The sequence below is a fragment of the Ranitomeya variabilis genome, chromosome 1 (assembly GCF_051348905.1).
Source record: "Ranitomeya variabilis isolate aRanVar5 chromosome 1, aRanVar5.hap1, whole genome shotgun sequence".
Taxonomy (NCBI): Eukaryota; Metazoa; Chordata; class Amphibia; order Anura; family Dendrobatidae; genus Ranitomeya; species Ranitomeya variabilis.
The window spans coordinates 216,060,118-216,081,431 of NC_135232.1; the positions used below are offsets into that span (position 1 = coordinate 216,060,118).

At 45.2% G+C, this 21,314-nt stretch overlaps 1 protein-coding gene across 3 annotated transcripts in view; it reads left to right on the top strand.

Annotated features, from left to right (window-relative positions):
* HECTD4 (HECT domain E3 ubiquitin protein ligase 4) overlaps positions 1–21,314 on the top strand; it is a 258,154-nt gene that overhangs the window by 199,762 nt on the left and 37,078 nt on the right. For all 3 annotated transcript variants that reach the window (XM_077292459.1, XM_077292466.1, XM_077292472.1), the window contains exons 60-64: positions 2,293–2,472; positions 5,313–6,607; positions 12,478–12,685; positions 20,391–20,614; positions 20,844–20,995. In XM_077292459.1, the coding sequence (XP_077148574.1) occupies positions 2,293–2,472; positions 5,313–6,607; positions 12,478–12,685; positions 20,391–20,614; positions 20,844–20,995 (2,059 nt within the window). The remainder of the gene's footprint in view (positions 1–2,292; positions 2,473–5,312; positions 6,608–12,477; positions 12,686–20,390; positions 20,615–20,843; positions 20,996–21,314) is intronic.

Consider the following 21,314-nt stretch of genomic DNA (forward strand, 5'->3'; position numbering starts at 1 on the left):
CCTGGAAACTTCCAGAAGGTTAGGACAAGGCCGTGACCTTTCAACAGTGAACTCGCGCACTTGTTCATTCATCCCCTCATTCCATTCAATCTGCTAGGGGGGTTCTGAGGAAAATTGGTGACGGCAATGGAAGCGTTTTCCTTTGCTCCTCTCGTTTTCTGCAGGTCAAACAGGCTTTCAGAGGGTAGTCACTGAGCTCCTTCCTCATCCAGGGGAGATCCTTTCTCCCGGTACAATGGTTATTAGTGACTACCAATGCCAGTCCTCTTCTCCTGATCATTGTTCTGGGGATCCGAACGGTATGTCTAGTTCTACTGCAGGTCCACTGCCTTCTGGCGGGTCACCCCATCCGATTTTAATCGGACAATCCCACGTCTGTGCCATATGTTAATCATCTAGCAGGTACCCACGGTCAGGCGTCATGGCCGAGGTACCTCACATTCTCTGTTGGTCCACGATCTATCATTCGGTGATCTCGGCACTACACATCTCAAGAGTAGAACTCTTGGCGGCAGACGCCATCATGGTCACGCCTCATGAGAGTGGGAACTTCACCCGGAAGTCTTCCATCAGATCTGTCTTCTCTGGAGCACTCCAGATGTAGGTCGGATAGCGTCCAGACTGAACGCAAATGTACTCTAAGTTCATGGTTCGGCCTCCAGATCCAAAAGCCATTGCAGTGCATGCTCTGGTTCTTCCATGGTACCAGTTTCCATAGCCCCTCTTCCACTACTTCCAAGATCTTTTCAGAAGCAGGAAGGGCCCCAGTGATTCTAGGAGATCCGCTCTGACCATGTCAGGTTTTCTCGTTTGCAGAACTAGTATTTTTCCGTCTTATTGCAACAAAACTGCAAATAGGGACTTCCTCGCTGGGAGTCTTCACATGTGGTTCTTCCCTATCGCATACCGTTAGATCTTTGGGACCTTAATGGTCCTGGGAGTCTTACAGTAGACTCCTTTTGATCCGGACAGACTTTACTATCAGGGAAGGTCGCCCTTTTTTCTCAGCGATCTCCTCGTCCTGACGAGCCTTCGGAACTAGCTGCTCTGTTTTCAGAGTTTTTTCCCTTATTATCATCAAGGCAAGGTTGCCCTCAGGCCATCCCTGTCCCTTGTTACCAAGGTGGTATTGTATTCCCACAGTTACGAGGGCATTGTTCTTCCCTCATCTCTTTCGGCACCAGACCACAAAACGGAATGGGTTCCCCATTTTCTGGATGAGGTGAGTGCTCTGAGTAGTTACGTCTCGAGAACGGCGTCCTTCCGAAGGTTGGACACATTATTTGGGCTACCTCACGGTAAGAGGACGGCTTCCTGACAGTAACAGGAAGGTTTTAGCCGTTTCATCGGCCATGTTAGCCTGGTGGATTCATTACATCATCCAGGAGTCCTTCCGTGTTAGATGTTAGCCTATCTCCCTGTCTATCAAGGTTTCTTGGGTTCTAGGCATCATTCGTCGGCAAAGCACGCCTACAAGCTTGCGGGTTCGTCCAGTCCGTATGCATTCTTGAAGCACTATAATTCCCAGACTTCCACAGATGTGAGTCTGGGCTGGCAGACTGCAGGCCACGGTGGCGCACTTGTAAGTAGTAGTTTCACAAGGCCTGATCTGATGTTTTCCCCACCCAGGGACTGCTTTGGGACGTCCCACAGTCTGTGTCCCCCAATGAGGCGAAGGAGAAATAGGGATTTTTGTGTACTCACCATAAAATCCTTTTCTCCGAGCCATTCATTGGGGACACAGTTCCCACCCTGTTATTAGCTTGTGCTTGTTTTATAATTTGACATGCTATACTCTCATATATAATGTGACATGCTATACGCTCATATGTTATTGATCTTCTGCTTTTGCACCGAACTGGTTAGCTGAGAGCCAGCAGGAGGGTGTATACTGCAGGGGAGGAGCTAACTTTCTTTGTATCACTTAGTGTCAGCCTCCTAGTGGCAGCAGCATACACCCATGATCTGTGTCCCCCAATGAATGGCTCGGAGAAAAGAATTTTACGGTGAGTACACAAAAATCCCTATATTTTGATACATGTGTGTATTCTTCATTTATATCGACATCAGGTATTTGTAGGTAATATTATGTAGTTGGTGGTCTGATCCATACTAGGGGTCCATTTTTTTTGTTTTATAGGAGTTGATTTATTTGACAGTATTTATCTACAAGTTTTCCATCAAAGCAGAAGAGATGAGGTTTATGTACATGTTGCCAAAATGTTTTTATTTCTTGAAGAGTATATTAATTTAAGTTATATTGCGTATCATTTGAAATTCTTTACTTTATAGGTGTATCTCCGGCTCCGGGAGCTGTTCTGGTAATTCATTCCCTTCCACTGGAATTTCCGCTTGCTATGGCTTTTACAGAGCAGGTTTTATCATGGAAGCTTGAAGATGTAGATGAGAAGTCAGAAGATGAGCTTGATACCGTTCCATCATCTATCCTCCTGCAAGTGGTGGAATTTTTATGTAAGAAAATAAAAAAATATATTTTTTAATTAAATAAATTTATCTTCAGCTTTTTTCAAAACTGATTAAAAAAAAAAAATTCAAACTAATTTTAAGTACAGACCTGTTGTGAGGCACAACTTCATATCCTCTTTCCTAGCTAGAAGCTCGATGATGGAATAAGGTTTTTTTTTCTTTTGTGACTGTGATCACAATGACTAGATTTCTTAAGGTTTCTAGCATAGTTTTAAGAAAACGAGGATTCAAAGATTTTTCAATTTATATTTATGGCTGAGACTACAAGTCAACATTTTATTTGACTTGGCCCTTTCATGCTTGTAAAGTACCATATTTTGCGGACTATAAGATGCATCCCAAATTTTGAGGAGGAAAATAGGGGAAAAAAATGTTTTAATAAAATGGTGCGTGTTTATCCGCTTTTGTGGTAGTTTACCTGGGGGTCAGTGGTGGTGGAGAGGGGTCCCAGGTGGCAGGGTAACTGCTGGAAAAAGCAGGAGATGCTGCGGGCTCCAGACTGGTAGGACGGGGTGTTCGGCGGCACTAAGGGTATGTGTCCACGTTCAGGATTTGGTCAGGATTTTACGCAGGTAAAATCCTGACCAAATCTGCACCTGAGGTCACTGGCAGGTCACCTGCGTTGTTCTTGGGTCGTTTCAGCATTGTAAGGACATGCTGCGTTCTGAGAAGACGTGCCGCATGTCCGTTTCCGCGGGTCTGCCATATGCGTCTTTTAATGCATAGTGGAGATGGGATTTCATGAATTCCCCTCCACTATGCTGTAACATCTGGACGCTGCGTGTTTGACGCTGCGGCTCTACGTAGCGTCAAACACACAGCGCTTCCTGAACGTGGAAACATACCCTAAGAGTTGGGCATTGGCTGAAGGCCTTAGGCTGGTACAACGAGGTGTTCTGTGGAGGTGACGCATGCAGAATTAAGATCTCGATACGCGCATGCGTCGCATCAGGCAGCAATTTTCCCATAGTCCACCACATAAAAAAGTATGGAAAGTGCGGGGCTCCAGGCTTTCACAATGTCGGCGGACCCCACGTACAGCCGAACACCTCATCGTACCAGCCTGGGGCCCACAGCAATTGCCGCCGCCAGAAGCTTCCCTGGGACCCCGCTCCACCGCAGCTACAATTCGGATTATAAGACGCACCACATTTTCCCCAAATTTTTTTTTGGGGAAATAGTGCATCTTATCCCAAAAATACGGTAGTTTTTTTTAGTTGTCATTGGTGTGGTCATTTTACTAAGGAATAGCATTACCTGCTCAACGTGTGATTTGCAGAAACTCATTTTTCAACGAGAATAATAAGAGTGCGTCAACTCTACCTATATTTAGTCATTAAACTTTTAGATTATTTTTTTGTTTTTAATTAAATATATACTAGAAATAATTAGTTAATAATTTTATTTTTTCTTAATATGAGGTGTGCTAACTACACTTTGTTAATCAGTTTTTGAGTTTTAGTTTAATTTTTGCAATTGTGTTTTATTATAAATTTTATACCATTGCCATAATAGGTTTTGTTTTTCTGCGCCTTCAGCTTTGATTTGAACTTTGGTCATAAACCAGCTGAGTGTAGCTCAGAAAAAGATAAGATTTACTGACTCCCCATCAGACATCTTAAGGTACCTTCACACGAAACGACTTTACAACGAGAACGACAACAATCCGTGACGTTGCAGCGTCCTGGATAGCGATATCGTTGTGTTTGACACGCAGCAGCGATCTGGATCCTGCTGTGATATCGCTGGTCGTTGATTAAAGTTCAGAACTTTATTTAGTCGTTAGATCGGCGTGTATCGTCGTGTTTGACAGCAAAAGCAACTATGCCAGCAATGTTAAACATGGAGCTAACGACCTGTGAGAACGATAAGTGCATCACCGTTATGTCACAGGATCGCTCCTGCGTCGTTCTGGAGCTGCTGTGTTTGACATCTCTACAGCGATGTAAACAGCGACGCTGCAGCGATCGGATCGTTGTCATTCTTGTTGTAAAGTCGTTTCGTGTGAAGGTACCTTTAGGCTACTGTCACACATCCGTTTTTTGCCGTCAGGCACAATTCGGCAAATAAAAAAAAAACAAAAAAACAACGGATCCGGCGAATGACGCCGCCGGATCTGTTTTTTCCCATAGACTTAGCATAGACCAGCAAAAATTGTGGATTCGGCGGCCGGACAAAACGGACAGATGAACATTTTTTGTGTCCGGCGAAAAAACGGACAGTGCCTGATCCGGCGGTGTCTGGCTTTTCCTGTAATGGAAGCCTATGGCGCCGGAATCTGTCAATGACTGATTCTGGCAATTAATTCCTTTTTTTCAACTGCACAATCCCCATTCTGGGCTCTCTCTCTCTCTCTCTCTCTCTCTCGCTCTCTCTCGATCGAACAGGAAGTTCAAACTCTATCCCCGGGTTTTTAAAAAAAAAAACACCAACTGATCCGTTGCATCAGTTTTTCACAACTTGCAAACGATCCGTTTTTTCAAAAATTCGCCGGATCCTGCCTGACAGCAAAAAACGAATGTGTGAAATTAGCCTTAGGAGACTGACTGATAAAATCTCGGTTGACTCCTTCTGCAGCCAGCATCAGACAGTGCAACACAGGGAGCTGGAGAAGGCAAACAATGCAAAATTTTTAAGAACTTGAAACTTCAAAAATTATTTTTAGCCCCAATTACGTGCATTTAAGTTTAAGAAAAAGAAGTGTCCCCAAATGTGTACAACCTTTAAAAAAAAAAAAAAAAAAATTGTTAACTTCTTTAGTAAACATTTAGGATCTTGTATTCTAATTGGTAATTGCTATAAATTAATTTGTGAATTTCATTCAGGTAATTTGCTCTGGACAACAGACTTGGCGGCAACTATAAAAGAGTTACAGTTCCACTTACTGGCTGAACTACTTCGTAAATTTCACCATCTAGAGCAAAAGAAGAATCCTGCAGGCTTGTCCTCCTCAATAGCTCTTCAGTTGAATCCATGTCTAGCAGTGCTGATGGCTCTACAAACAGAGTTGCGCAAGTTATACGATGAGGAGACCCAAAACTGGACTTCTGGAAATGCAAGTGGTGGCTCAGTTCCTGGGATTACTGAGCATGGACGTTTTTCTACCTATTTTCATGCTTTAATGGAGGTTTGCCTGGCTGTGGCGGAAGTTACGCTTCCCATTAATATGAGTTCTGCAGTCAGTGTGATGACCTCAACAACTGCAACAAACCTTAGCGACTCTTCCTCATCATCATCATCTTCCCCTGGCCAAACACCACAAAGTCCAAGCCTGCTTTCAAAGAGGAAGAAAGTTAAGATCAAACGTGAAAAAGCAGCAACTGTAAAGCGCACATCTTCACGAGGTGCTGAAAATGACCCTGCCTTGCTTAGTATGGGTGGCAGCAAGCCGGAAGATATGTTGTGGTTTCACCGGGCCCTTACTTTGCTAATGATTCTCAGACATCTGACAAGTAAAGATCCACAAGGTTTGGGTGTCACAAATGATGCCATCGCAGATGCCAGCCAGGCTCTTGTAGTACCTACAGCACATAGCCGCTTGCTAGTTATTTCCGGTATACCAACTCACCTGGAAGAATCTGTTGTCAGAGGTGCTATTCGAAAAGCCTGCAATGCCCATGGTGGCGTTTTTAAAGATGAGATCTATATCCCCCTTCAAGATGTTGAATTAACAAAAGCCAAAGATGGAACTGAAGGAGCTGAATGCAAAACTGAGGCTGAAAAAACTCCTGTAGTCCCAGTGATTGACAACAACATGGATATCAGTAGTTCCAGCAGTGTGACACCTGCAGTTAGTGTCAGTGCTTCTGCCTCCACAAGTCAGGCTTCCTTGTGTAGCTCTCAGGGAGTTTCACAAGCTACCAGTGAAGCATCCATGGAGCAGTTTGTGCCAGAACTTGCTGTACCTCAAGGTCTTTTGGAACCAAATGCAGTGTCTAGCCAGGAGAGTCTGGACCTTTCCATCTGCAGCACAGGAAGTATGGGCAGCTTGGGAAGTCTTGTAGAACAACTGGATAATGTTGAAGCGGCCTGTTTAACGGATGTTGGAGCCATGTTTACAACAAGTATATTGGATAACCAACCAGTGTCAAGGCCAATCAAAGGTTTTGCAGTTGTGGAGGTAAATCTATGTTAATTCTATGCAGATTGGAATTATTGGCCAATCTTTCCAATTTCGCCAACTTACACTCCATTCCCTGGTTAGAACACATGCATGACTTGCTAAACCATTTGTTTATGAGTACGGGATCTTAGTCTGTCCGCACAAAATGACTGTTCAAACCAAGCACAGGCACTCTTTGCACCTTTGACTTGGCCAAATAGTGCAGTGCGCCTCAGTACCTACTTGTTTTCCATTTATCTCTACTCTCCTTGCGGCTGTAAAGGCAGAATTGTCGCTCAAGGAAGAGGAGGACTGAGATAGATGGAAAACATATAGGTGGGAAGTTGCTCTGAATTGTTTCACCACACCAAGGTTGGACAGAGTGCCCGTGCTTTGTCTGAACAATCATTTCTGGGTCGCTTCATTGGAGGACACAGAGAACCGTGGGTTAGTCTGCTGCCACCTGGCTGACGATGTTATTAAATTCCAAATGAAAATTGTCTCCTTTCAATCTGACTATACATCGCTTGTTAGCCTCAGGCTTGCTCCGTTTTGTGTAGTGTCAGTTGGAGGCATGGTCTGCCTTATACTGTTTTAGAGACGTTGTGCAGGATAGTTTGTGGATTAAGTCAGCGCTGCCACAATAATACAGATTCAAATGTAATGAAAAGCTCTGGTGGTTTATTCAACGCGTTTCAAGGTCTATCTGACCTCTTCATCAGGAAAATACCACAAAGACATCCCCCAGCCCCAGTTACGGCTCCATTTTGGACCAGGGTCATAGTAGTTATCACCTATTTGGACGATATTCTGGATTCTGGTCAAGGTATCTTGCATTTCTCAGAATCTGGAACAATTCGGCTGAATTGCCAAAAGGGTGATTTCCGAGTTAGTTCCAACACAGCGCCTTCAGTTTTTAGGGATGATATTCGACACAATTCAGGCGTCATTCTTCATTCCACAGAAGAAAAGGTTTGCTCTTCAATCCTCTGTACAAATTCTGAGGCGACCAGAGAGACATTCTCTTTGGTTTTGCATGAGAGTCTGGGGAAAGATGGTGGCAACGCTCAAACTTGTCCTGTTTGCATAGTTCCATTCAAGGCCTCTACAGAACACGCTTTTGGCCCATTGGGACAAATGAAATACAAATTAATACAGTCCCTAGATCGTACGGTCTTCCTTCCACTTTCCTGTTGCCAGTCTCTCACGAGGTGGTTGACGTCGCACCAGTTAACCCAGCGTCGCTCCTTTTGTCCCATCCAGTGGCAGGCTCTGACCACCGATGTGAGTCTTATTGGATGAGGGGCAATTTTCCGCCATTTTTTCGGTTAAGGGATTTTGGAGCTGTCAGGAGAGACACCTTCCGATCAATGTGTTGGACCACAGAGCCATCCTTCTGGCTTGTCCTTGGTGTGGTACACCAGGTGTCAATCTGTTGGCATCTAGGCTAAACCTCGACGTATCAAAATTCGTTGCAAAATCTCGGGATCTTCAGGCAATTGCGAAAAACTCATTGGCAATTCCCTGGTCCCAGTTCTCATCTGCCCAGACTCCTCAAAGTTAAGGCAGGGGGAATGCCTGTCATTCTCATCACACCAGACTTGCCCCAGAGGGCTTGGTACGCGGATGTTATCAACCTTTTGGCAGATGTCCCCTGGACTCTCCCTCACTGTCCAGGCCTTTTGTCTGAGTCTGTTCTTCCATCTGAATTTACGTTCAGTTTAACGCCATGGCTGTTAAGGCCCCAATTCTGAGGGTAGCGGAGTTGTCAGAACCAGTCATCCAAACCATGATCGAGGCACTTAAGCCCTCTTCACTGCGTATCTATCACCACACTTGGTGGACCTACTTTCGTTGGTGTGCGTGTTTTGGCATTTCCCCAATGTACTTTTCTATGCCAGCTCTGGTCTCCTTTTTGCAGTCAGGGTTGGAGGCAGGGTTGGCACTTAGTTCTCTAAAGGCGCATGTGTCCATCTTGGCTATTTTGTTCCTGCGGGATTTGGCCTCTAGACCCAAGGTCAAGATTTTCCTCCAGGGAATAGCGCATCCTAGACCACACACTACCTCCCTCCCCTTTATCTGTGGGAGCTTAATCTATTCTTGGAGACAATTCAGTCACGACCTTCTGAGCCCCTCAGAGGTTTCTGAGCTTCATCCTTCTTATAAGGTAGCTTTCTTTATAGCCATGTCTATTAGAAGAGTATCTGAGTTTGCGGCTCTCTTGTTGCGCTTTTTACCTAATCTTGCACCAGGACAAGGTGATGTTGAGGTCTATTCCATCCTTACTCCCTAAGGTGGTGTTAGCTTTTCACCTTAGCGATGACATTGTCTTGGCTTTCTTTTGCCATGGCCTCCTTATCTCTGTACGATGCTGATTTTCAGCCACCAACCCATTCAGACGGTCTGATTCTTTGTCATATTATATGATCCTCGCAGGGGCCTGGCCACCTCTAAGGATGGTTGGGTTAGTGCGGCCATCATTCAGGCTTACAAAGCGAAGACCAGGGCACCTCATTTTGGGCTTACGGCATACTCTACACGGGCAGTGGGAGTTTCTTGGGCGGTTCGTCCTCAGGGATCAGTTCTGCAACTTTTTAAGGCAGTTACTTGGTAATCTGTACAACCATTCTTGAAGTTTTACAGGGTCCACACCTTATCTTTGGCAGATGCAAAATTTGGCAGGAACATATTGCAGGCAGCAATTGCGCAGACTTCAGCGTGAGCAAGAATGCAGAATTTCGTAGTAGCACTATATTATTTAGTTTTCTCACCCCAGGGACAGCTTTAGGATGTCCCATAGTTGTGTATTGACCAATCAAGCGACAGAAATAAAGATTTTTGGTACTCAATGTAAAATCTGTTTCCCTTTAGTCTTCATTGGGGGACACTGGGTCGCGGCATGCATTTACGTTGTTTTTTCTCTAATGCTACGTTCACACTTCCTTCTTTAGAGCTCCGTCGCAATCCGTCGTTTAGAGAAAAAAACGGATCCTGCAAATGTGCTTGCAGGATGCGTTTTTTTCCCCATAGCCTTGTATTAATGACGGATCGTGACGGATTGCCACACGTCGCATCCATCGTGCGACGGATGCGTTGTGTTTTGGCGGACTGTCGGTACAAAAAAGTTCCATGTAACTTTTTTGTGTGTCGCATCCGCCATTTTCGACCGCGCATGCGCGGCCGAAACTACGCCCCCTCCTCCCCGGACTGCAGAATGGGCAGCGAAATTGTTCAAAAACTGCATCCGCTGCTCACGTCTTGCAGTTATTTCACAGCGTCCATCGGTACCTCGGCCCGACGCATTGCGACGGGCCCGTACTGACGGAAATGTGAAAGTAGCCTAAGGGTGTAATTGATTTGTTTTCCTTTAATGGTTTTGCTTCTTCTACTGCTTTCTCACTAAACTGAGGGAGCAGGAGGCTAGCAGACGAGGTATAGTCTGCTGGGGAGGAGCCAATTTTCATTTAGAATGTAATAATCGTGTCCGCCTCCATGTGGAATCAGATTATCCCATGGTCTGTCTCCCAATGAAGACTAACGAGAAACATATTTTACAGTGTGTACCAAAAATCTTTATTTTGTGTTGACAGACTCCCTTTAAGCTGGAACCAATAAGCTTTTTATACCGATATGCTTTATATTCTAACTAGCTGAAGAGCCCGGCGTTGCCTGGGCATAGTAAATATCTGTGGTTAGTTATAGCACCTCACTTCTCTTATTTTCCCATCACGCCTCTCATTTTCCCCATCACATCTTTCATTTTCCCCCTCACATCTCTCATTTTCTCCCTCACACCTCTCATTTTCCCCCTCACTCCTCTCATTCCCCCCTAACACTTGTCATTTCGACCTCACATCTGTCATTTTCCGATCACTCCACTATTTTCCCTCACTCCTCTCATTTTGCACTCACACCTTTTCATTTTCACCTCACACCTCTCATTTTCACCTCAGTATATACATGTTTGTCATCTCCCTTATATATAGTATACACCTATATGTCATCTCCTGTATATAGTATATATCTGTATGTCATCTCCCCTGTATATAGTATATACCTGCTGTGTGTCATCTCCCCTGTATATAGTATATACCTGTATGTCATCTCCTCCTATATATAGTATATACCTGTATGTAATCTCCTCCTGTATATAGTATATACCTGTGTGTCATCTCACCTATATATAGTATATATCTGTGTGTCATCTCCTCCTGTATATAGTATATACCTGTATGTCATCTCCTCCTAGACATAGCATATACCTGTATGTCATCTCCTCCTGTATATACTATATACCTGTAGGTAATCTGCTCCTGTATATAGTATATAGTATATACCTGTATGTCTTCTCCTGCTGTATGTAGTATGTACCTGTATGTCATCTCCTCTATATAGTGTATATACGTGTGTCATCTCTCCTGTATATAGTATATATCTGTGTGTCATCTCCTCCTGTATATAGTATATACCTGTGTGTCATCTCCTCCTGTATATAGTATATATCTGTATGGCATCTCCTCCTGTATTAGACCTTGTTCACACGTTATTTGGTCAGTATTTTTACCTCAGTATTTGTAAGCTAAATTGGCAGCCTGATAAATCCCCACCCAACAGTAAGCCCACCCCCTGGCAGTATATATTAGCTCACACATACACATAATAGACAGGTCATGTGACTGACAGCTGCCGGATTCCTATATGGTACATTTGTTGCTCTTGTAGTTTGTCTGCTTATTAAACAGATTTTTATTTTTGAAGGATAATACCAGACTTGTGTGTGTTTTAGGGCGAGTTTCGTGTGTCAAGTTGTGTGTGTTGAGTTGCGTGTGGCGACATGCATGTAGCGACTTTTGTGAGATGAGTTTTGTGTGGCGACATGCGTGTAGCAACTTTTTGTGTGTCGCGTTGCATGTGACAGGTTAGTGTAGCAAGTTGTGTGCAGCAAGTTTTGCGCGTGGCGAGTTTTATGTGTGGTGCCTTTTGAGTATGTGCAAGTTTTGTGTGAGGCAACTTTTGCATGTGTTGCAACTTTTGTGCATGTGGCAATTTTTCCGCGTGTGCAAGTTTTGCGTGTGGCGAGTTTTCCATGAGGTGAGTTTTGCACGTGTGGCGAGTTTTGCATGTGGAGAGTTTTGCGCGTGGCGAGTTTTGAGCGGTAACTTTTGTGTTTTGACTTTTTATGTGGCGAGGTTGCTGTATGTGTGGTGAAATGTGCGCTGAGGGTGGTATATGTGTTCGAGCACGTGGTAGTGTGTGGCGCATTTTGTGTGTGTGTTCATATCCCCGTGTGTGGTGATTATCCCATGTCGGGGCCCCACCTTAGCAACTGTACAGTACATACTCTTTGGCGCCATCGCTCTCATTCTTTAAGTCCCCCTTGTTCACATCTGGCAGCTGTTAATTTGCCTCCAACACTTTTCCTTTCATTTTTTCCCCATTATGTAGATAGGGGCAAAATTGTTTGGTGAATTGGAAAGCGCGGAGTTAAAATTTCACCTCACAACATAGCTTTGACGCTCTCGGGGTCCAGACGTGACTGTGCAAAATTTTTTGCCTGTAGCTGCGACGCCTCCAACACTTTTCCTTTCACTTTTTCCCCATTATGTAGATAGGGGCAAAATTGTTTGGTGAATTGGAAAGCACGGGGTTAAAATTTCACCTCACAACATAGCCTATGACGCTCTCGGGGTCCAGACGTGTGACTGTGCAAAATTTTGTGGCTGTAGCTGCGGCGGTGCAGATGCCAATCCCGGACATACACACACACACACATACACACATTCAGCTTTATATATTAGATGAACAGTGTAGAATGAGAGATACAGCACTGGTTATTCTCTGTTTAATATTTATATATAATTATTTTTTTTTTTATCTTTTTTTAACAGGTACGTTCTCGTGCCAAAATTGAAAAAATAAGAGCAAGTTTATTTAACAGCAGTGATCTTATTGGTTTATCCAGTCTGGATGGTGAAGATGAGCTCATGGAAATGTCCACTGAAGAAATCCTTACTGTCTCTACTGTAAATCAGAGCTTATTCGATACACAAGGAATTCCGGGATTGGGAGATTATTTCTCTGATAAATCCTTGAAAGGTGCGCTGAACTTGAGCAGAAGATCGATTAACAAGATTGACAGCAGAAAAAGACCACACAATTCATTTAGTCTGCCTTTTCATTTTTTTTAGGCCAGACTTACGTGCAAATTTACGGTCTATTTTCCAGTCTCATCTGCTGGAAATTTGTTTCAAGCATCAACTACTCTTTAAAGCGAACCTGTCATCAAGATTTTGCTAAGTAAATTAAAGGCATTATCAGGTTGGCCCTGTAACACTGATTAAAATGATACTTCGGTTGAAGAAATCTGTCTTGTGCTTGTTGTGTGATCTTTGTTTGTAATTTTCAGCTAATGAGATTCTCGTGCTCTGGGGTGGCCTTTTGGGGGGCTTTATGTGGTGCTCTGGGCTCATGTTCATCATTGTGGCTTAAATGACAGATGCAGTAGCATCTGTCTCTTGCCAATAGATTCTACTGTGCCTGCGCCATTTTGTTGGAGGCAAATAATTTTTTTTTTCAAAAACCACAATATTAACTGCAAGAGTTAAAATAGGAGGCAGGTCACTGATGGGTCAGTGATTTGTCATTTAAGCCACAATGATGACGATGAGGCCAGAGCACCAAATATAGACCCACCCACAGGTGGCCCCAGAGCACCAGAATCTCATTAAGGCCGGGGTCACACTTGTGAGTTCAATGCGAGAAACTGGTGCGAGTCTTTCTCATCAAGTCCTGGCACTCGGGACCGGAGCGTGCGGCTGCATAGAAATACATGCAGCTGCAAACTCCGGTCCCGAGTGCTGGCGGCAGTGCCGGGACTTGATGCAATAGATTTGCGCAAGTTTTTCGTATTAAACTCGCAAGTGTGACCCCAGCCAATCTGAAAACTACAAACAAAGATTACACCACAACCACAAGACAGATTTATTCAACCCAGGTATCCTTTTAATCAGTATAACAACGCCAACCTGATAATGCCTGTAACTTACTGGGCAAAATCCTGTTAACAGGTTCGGTTTAAGTGAAATGTTCTTTTCCAACATGTATTCAGATCAGTCATAACTAACTTTTCATCATGTCCCCTTGTTCTTAAAAACTATTCCCTTCTGAATCTTATGTAAAGCTATTTAAAGGGAAGTTATCAGAACATTTCCTATTGTTTAAATAAGGTCTTTCTGTTAATTATTTTTTTCAAAATTGTTGTCCCTTTTTTTTTTTTTCTTTTATTTCTTTTTAGAATCACACTTCCTATGCAGGAAGAGTTTTCAGGAAGGCTCCTTAAGGACATGGGTAGGATAACAATGCCAGGAGACCAATCACAATAGGTGCCCGCTCTTCACAATGACACTTGTACATGCTCATTAGATGCTTCAGTACAAGACAGGGTCTGAGCCTGGTCATTGTGACTAATGTACATTTGTTTTGTTTTTTCCTGAAACAAAAAATATATTTCTCCTTCGCCTCACTGGGGGATTCAGACCATGGGTTGTATGCTGCTTGCCACTAGGAGGCTGACACTAAAGGTACCTTCACACTAAGCGACTTTACAACGATAACGATAGCGATCCGTGACGTTGCAGCGTCCTGGATAGCGATATCGTTGTGTTTGACACGCAGCAGCGATCAGGATCCCGCTGTGAGATCGCTGGTCGTTGCTGAAAGTCCAGAACTTTATTTCGTCGCTGGATCTCCCGCTGATATCGCTGAATCGGTGTGTGTGACACCGATCCAGCGATGTCTTCACTGGTAACCAGGGTAAACATCGGGTTACTAAGCGCAGGGCCGCGCTTAATAACCCGATGTTTACCCTGGTTACTATTGTAAAAGTAATAAAAAAAAACACATACTCACATTCCGGTGCCCGGCGTCCGCTTCCCTGCACTCCTCCTGCATCCTGTGTAATTGCCGGCCGTAAAGCAGAGCGGTGACGTCACCGCTCTGCTCTGTGGGAGATGCCGGAGATGTTCGGCGCTGACACAGGATGCAGGAGGAGTGCAGGGAAGCGGACGCCGGGCACCGGAATGTGAGTATGTGGGGTTTTTTTTACTTTTACAATGGTAACCAGGGTAAACATCGGGTTACTAAGCGCGGCCCTGCGCTTAGTAACCCAATGTTTACCCTGGTTACCAGGGGACTTCGGCATCGTTGGTCGCTGGAGAGCCGTCTGTGTGACAGCTCTCCAGCGACCACACAACGACTAAACAGCGACGCTGCAGCGATCGGCATCGTTGTCTGTATCGCTGCAGCGTCGCTTAGTGTGACGGTACCTTAAGTTAACACAATTTAGCTCTTCCTCTGTATTATACATCCTCGTGCTGGCTCCCAGAGAACCAGTTCTTGCTTAGTGTCCGTAGAAGGCACACGGACTGGTCTGCTATTCAGACCAAAAATACTCTTATTTAATTTTTACAATTTTTACATTTTTGGTTTTATTTTTTACAATGGACGAAGGGCCGACGGATCCTTTCAAGGCTCCGATCTCCCCGAACCATCAACAGGCAAGCACAGAGAGTGTCACCTCTCCGTATCCTCTCCTGCGACTTGCGATTCCATGCCTGAGCTGATTCTTAGGGGCGACTGGTCCCTTCAAGGGCACCGATCTCCCCACACCTTCAACATATGAGCACATGGAGTGTCGCCTCCACGTATCCTCTTCCGCAGCCAGGCCTATTGCCGGACATTCTGCCCTGTCCCATCCTAGGTGATTAACCCTTTGGATGTACGGAGGCCCACCTCCTGGCGTCCGAGCAGCCCCCACTGCACCACCACTGTTAAAGCGGATGGTACAAGGAGGCGGACGGCCCCACTCGCACAGCAAGAAAAGCGGCTCTGAGATCTCGGGGGCCATCTTTCTCTTCCCAGGACACACTAACTGCCATCAGGACCGGCAGCAAGGGAGCGCTGCATTATGCATCCTCCTGTCTGCTGTAACCCTTCACGGCAGCCCCTAATATTATAGGGCCACATGGAAGGGTACATCATGTCCCAGCCTAAGGCATCAAAAAAGTCTAACAAGACTATGGCTCTATTCTTTACTTCATTCTCCTCCTGCCAATCTGCACTCCCTAAGGCTCTTGAGTTTGCCACTCTGCAATGCCTGTGACCCGAACAGTGCTCAGGAGCCCTCCGCCACCTCTGAGCCCAGTGTACCTAGTCGTCCTGAGTGGGCTTCGTCACTGTCTCAATCCATGGCTTCGCTGGCCAAAGCGATTGAATCCCTCCGTGATTCTTTGGGGGACCGGAGCATTTGCAGGACTGATGTAGACGGATCCTCCCCAAGGCGGGAGCAGTCAGTTAGCAGGTGTCAAAAGCACTCTAGAAGCCGTCAGGCACCTAGAAAACAGATCCATAGCACGTCTCCTGAGCAGACACGTGCCTTGTCACCTCACAGCTCTGTTTCTCGCTCTCTCTCTACAGAGTTCAGAAGCGAGCGCAAATCTGACTGCGAATCTGATGGTTCCTTAGATCTGGATTCGCCAGATTTTCAGAAGACAGTGGATTCGCTTATTGAAGCAGTCAACCAAGCTTTAAAGGTTGAGGAAGATTCCGGCTCTGCTCCGGATCAGACCTTGTCCTTTAAGAGCACTAAACGCTCTCATAAGGCATTTGCTATTCATCCTGAATTTAGAGTCATAGTTAATATGCATAGGGAACGCCCGGATAAACGCTTCACAGGACAAAAGCCTCTTGAAGCCAAGTATCCTTTTTCAGCTGATCTGAAAAAGGATTGTGCTTAATCTCTGGTGGTAGACCCCCCAGTATCCCGCCTAGCATTCAAAACTCACCTGTCCTTGACGGATGGCTCATCCATCAAAAATCCCACGGACCGCCAGATAGAAGGCTTGGCCCGCTCTGCTTTTGAGGCCTCAGGGTCGGCCCTCTATCCATCCTTTGCCGCAGCATGGGTAGCTAAGGCTGTAGTTTTATGGTCAGAGACCTTAGCTAATTCTCTTTGGAACAGTAACCTTCCTCCAGTGGCGGCGCACCTTGCCAACCAAATTTCCCGAGCAGGCGATTACCTGGTACACGCATCCTTGGATGCGGCTGGCTGTGCGGCTCAGTCAGCAGCCAATGCCTTCTCTATCAGAAGGTCGTTATGGCTCAGAGAGTGGAAGGCAGACTCTGCATCAAAAAAGTCTCTCACCTCTCTTATCAAATCGGTCACTTATTTGGAGAAAAGCTGGATCAAATCATTTCCGATACTACGGGAGGAAAGAGTAAATTCCTTCCCCATCAGAGACTTAGGCGTGCCTTTCGGAGACAGCAACAAATCCGTTTCTGTTCCTTTCGCTCCACTCCAAGCTGAGCCACTCCCACTACTTCGTCCTGTTCTAGTACTCTGCTACTGCCCCCAGAGTGTTCACAAAGGTTATGGCGGCCGTCATGTCCATCCAGCACTCTCGGGGTGTGATTGTTCTGCCCTGTCTGGACGACCTGTAGATCAAAGGTCCACCCTTCCACGACTGCGTGGAGTCCGTTTGCATTACTTGCGATACCCTTTCTTGCCTGGGCTGGCTGATAAAACTTAAGCAAATCCTCTCCGGTCCCAGCCCAGCATATCTCCTTTCTAGGAATATCCCAGGACTCGTCTCAGGGGTTGGTAATTCTCCTTCCAGACAAAGTCTTAGACCTTCAATGAGGAGCCTGAGCGCTTTGTCAGTCTACTCCTCACTCCATCCGGTTTGCAATGAGGGTACTAGGAAAGATCATGGCCGCAATGGAAGCAGTCCCCTTTGCGCAACTGCACCTTCGTCCCCTACAACATGTCCTTCTGGCAGCTTGGGACAGAAACCCTTTCTCCCTCGACCTACGGTGCCGCTTATCCCTGCAGGTCAAACAGACTCTCAGGTGGTGGACATTAAACTCTTCCCTCAACCGGGGGAGGTCCTTTCTACCCGTTTAATGGCTAGTGGTAACTACCGATGCGAGTCTTTCGGGCTGGGGAGCAGTCTTCCGCTACCACACTGCTCAGGGCCACTGGTCAATTCAGGAATCGAAGCTACCGATCAATGTTCTGGAGATCCGTGCTATTCGACTGGCCCTGCGGCACTTCCATCACCTTCTGGCAGGTCACCCCATCCGTATCCAATCAGATAAAGCCACGGCTGTGGCATACATAAATCATCAGGGGGGTACCTGCAGCAGGTCAGCCATGTCCGAGTTAACTCACATCCTTCAATAGGCAGAGAACAACCACTCAGTGATCTCAGCGGTACACATTCCGGGAGTGGAAAACTGGTCTGCGGACTTCCTCGGCTGTCAGGGTCTCACTTCGGGGGAGTGGAAGCTCCATCCGGAAGTTTTCTCTCAGCACTGTCTTCGCTGGGGGATCCCAGATGTGGACCTCATTGCGTCCAGACTGAATGCCAAGGTCCCCAGTTTATAGCGAGGTCTCGAGATCCAAGAGCCATTGGTGTCGACACTCTGGTTCTTTCATGGCGCCAATTCCGCCTTTTCGTACATTTTTCCTCCCCTACTGTTACTCCCCAGAGTAATCCGGAAAATCAAGGCGGAAGGGGGTACCCGTGATCCTGGTTGCTCCTGATTGGCCTCGCCGAGCGTGGTTCGCAGAGTCTCGTCACCAACATACCCTGGAGACTGCCGGCTCAGCCAGATCGGCTCTCCCAGGGCCCCATCTACCACCAGAACTAAGGGGCCCTGTGTTTAAATGCATGGCTGTTGAATCCTGGGTCTTAACACTGGCAGGGTTTTCTCAACAGGTCATTTCCACCATCGTTAGTGCCCGTAAACTCTCATCGGTCCTTATCTATCACCGTACCTAGAAGACATTTTTTGCTTGGTGCCAGGATCGTGGTCTTTCTCCTCTCGTCTTCTCAGTTCCCACCATTTTAGAGTTCCTACAGGCCGATCTGTACTCAGGGCTGGCACTCGGCTCTCTCAAGGGCCAAATCTCCACTCTAAAGGTCTTATTTCAGAGACGCATTGCGCCAAGACTCCAGGTTAATACTTTTCTTCAGCGGGTGTCACATGTCGCTTCTCCCTCTTGCATGCCTTTAGAGCCTTGGGACCTCAACTTGGTGCGAAGTGCCCTTCAGGAATCGTCCTTTGAACCGCTTCAGGTCATTTCACTGGTCTTTCTATCCTGGAAGGTTGCCTTCCTTGTGGCGCTCACATCGATCAGACGGGTTTCGGAATTAACCGCCTTATACTGCCGTGCGCCTTTTTTTAACTTCCATCAGGACAAGGTTATCCTCAGGCCGTCGCCGTCCTTTTTGCCAAAGGTCATTTCATCCTTCCATCTTAACGAGGACATTGTTCTTCCTTCCTTTTGTCCGACCCCTATTCACAGAATTGAGAGTTCTCCACACTCTGGACCTAGTCAGAGCTCTGCGAAGGTATGTCTCAAGGACGGCATCCTTCAGAAGAACAGATGCTTTGTTCGTTCTCCCGTAAGGTCACAGGAAGGTTCTTGTCTCCTCTAAGGCCACGATAGCCAGGTGGATTCGTTCCACCATTCAGGAGTCATACCAAGTCCGAAGTCAGCCCATCCCAAGGGGAATCAGAGCACACTTCACTCGAGCAGTGGGGGCTTCTTGGGCCATTCGGCATTAGGCGACGGCGGAGCAGGTCTGTAAAGCTGCGACTTGGTCCAGTTTACATACCTTCGCAAAGCACTATAATATTCACTCTCAGGCTTCAGCGGATGCGAGCCTGGGCAGAAGAATTCTGCAGGCAGCAGTGGCACACATCAAGGCAGTTGTTGCATGAAGCCTAATTCTTTGTGGTGTTTACTCACCCAGGGACTTCTTTGGGACGTCCCATGGTCTGTGCCCCCCAATGAGGTGAAGGTAAAACAGGGATTTTTGTGTACTCGCCATAAAATCCTTTTCTCCAAGCCACTCATTGGGGGACACAGCACCCACCCTCTTAGCCTATCGGCTTATATGGCTTTTGCTATTCTTTTAAGTTGACATGATGTACTCTTCTATGTCGTTAATATTTGTTCATACTCCTTTTGCACCGAACTGTTTCTCTGGGAGCCAGCACGAGGGTGTTTACTGCAGAGGAGGAGTTAATTTTTTTTGTGTTAACCTAGTGTCAGCCTCCTAGTGGCAAGCAGCATACAATCCATGGTCTGTGTCCCCCAATGAATGGCTTGGAGAAAAGGATTTTACGGTGAGTACACAAAAATCCCCTTATTTATTATGTTGTTTTTATTACCTGTTTCTTTTTGTTTTGTTTTTTAAATACAAAAACCTGATTTCATTGATAACTCATTTTCTGATGATAGATTCATTTAAAGGTTTCAATCATATCTCCCTTTTACCCTCTAACTCCAGGCAATAAAAATTAGGGTTCTTACAATACTTACTGATAGGTTTTATGCTTCAGACCGTCCACAATATCTTTGTAGCATTTCTTTATTGTTTCGCATCAGTTTATCTAAAGAAACAAACTGCTTTGAGCAAGATGAAGTTAAAAATCCAATTTTGTCTGTATCCCACACGCCACAAGGACTGTTGCTAGTGTTGATTGTTCAACATTTTCCCCATTGTGTTTATGGTTTTCCTATGGACTATATTGTCTCATTGCTGACCTGACATCTAGAGATCATAACTCTGATTGTCTTTGAGTTACAATAGCATAATTTTAATTGCTACAAAGTCACATTAAAATTGCGTCACGTTTGACACAATTCAATTCTAGAAAAACTTGTATAAGTCTTGTCTTTTATACATTTATATACGCTCATCCAGCTTCACACTTGTTTGTATACTTTTAGGGGATAAGTTGGTCCCAGAGGTAAGAGATGTTCTTACAGAAATATTCAAGAGCTGTATTCACGCAGAGCAGACTTTAAGCCTGACTCCTACAAAGTACATCAAAGTTTCAGACATTTATCTCAGTAAAGAGCAAATCAATTCACAAACTCCAGGAAATCTGCTACATACCTTCTTCACAAATGTTCGCCCGCCAAAAAAAGTTTTAGAAGATCAGCTGACACAGGTAATATTTCCTTTTTCTGAAAATTACACTCCAATATATGGTATTTCCAGGGAATAATATATTTTCTAGATGAACAAGATTGAAAGTTCAGAAAAATTCTTTATATGGTAATGTGGGATCCAACCAAATTACTTATTTTGGGTCTAACATTTGTTGAGTTTTGATTCAAATTGTTTGCAACGGTATTGTACTTCTCATGGTAACTGCTTTTAATTTTTCTGTTTTTAAGATTCTACGGAAATACGGAGTTCCTAAACCAAAGTTTGACAAAAGCAAATATAGTAAAACTGGAAAGGAGCAGCACCCGGTAAAAGTTGTAAGCACAAAGAGGCCAGTGGGGAAGCCTTCTGCTAAAGACAAAGCTGTCCTAAATAGTGTGAGGTGAATATTATCTAAAGGTTCTTGCCTCATCAAGGCGAAAGTGGAAATCTGGGGATACATCGGACAGAAAAATATTCTTGTCCTTGTATCCGGGGGACACAGATTATTACCTTCGTATAGCTGCTGTCACTAGCAAATGGACACTAACGCACCGATTCATTATTTGCGTTTTTTTTAAGTCACTTACCTTTTTTTGTCTTGTGTTATTAGTTGTAATTTTTACCACCAAATTCATCAAAATGGTGCACATGATTCATGAATGTGGCACAAAGTGAAAAATTGGTTTTTGTCCTGTATTAAACTGTTCTAGTGACTTTTG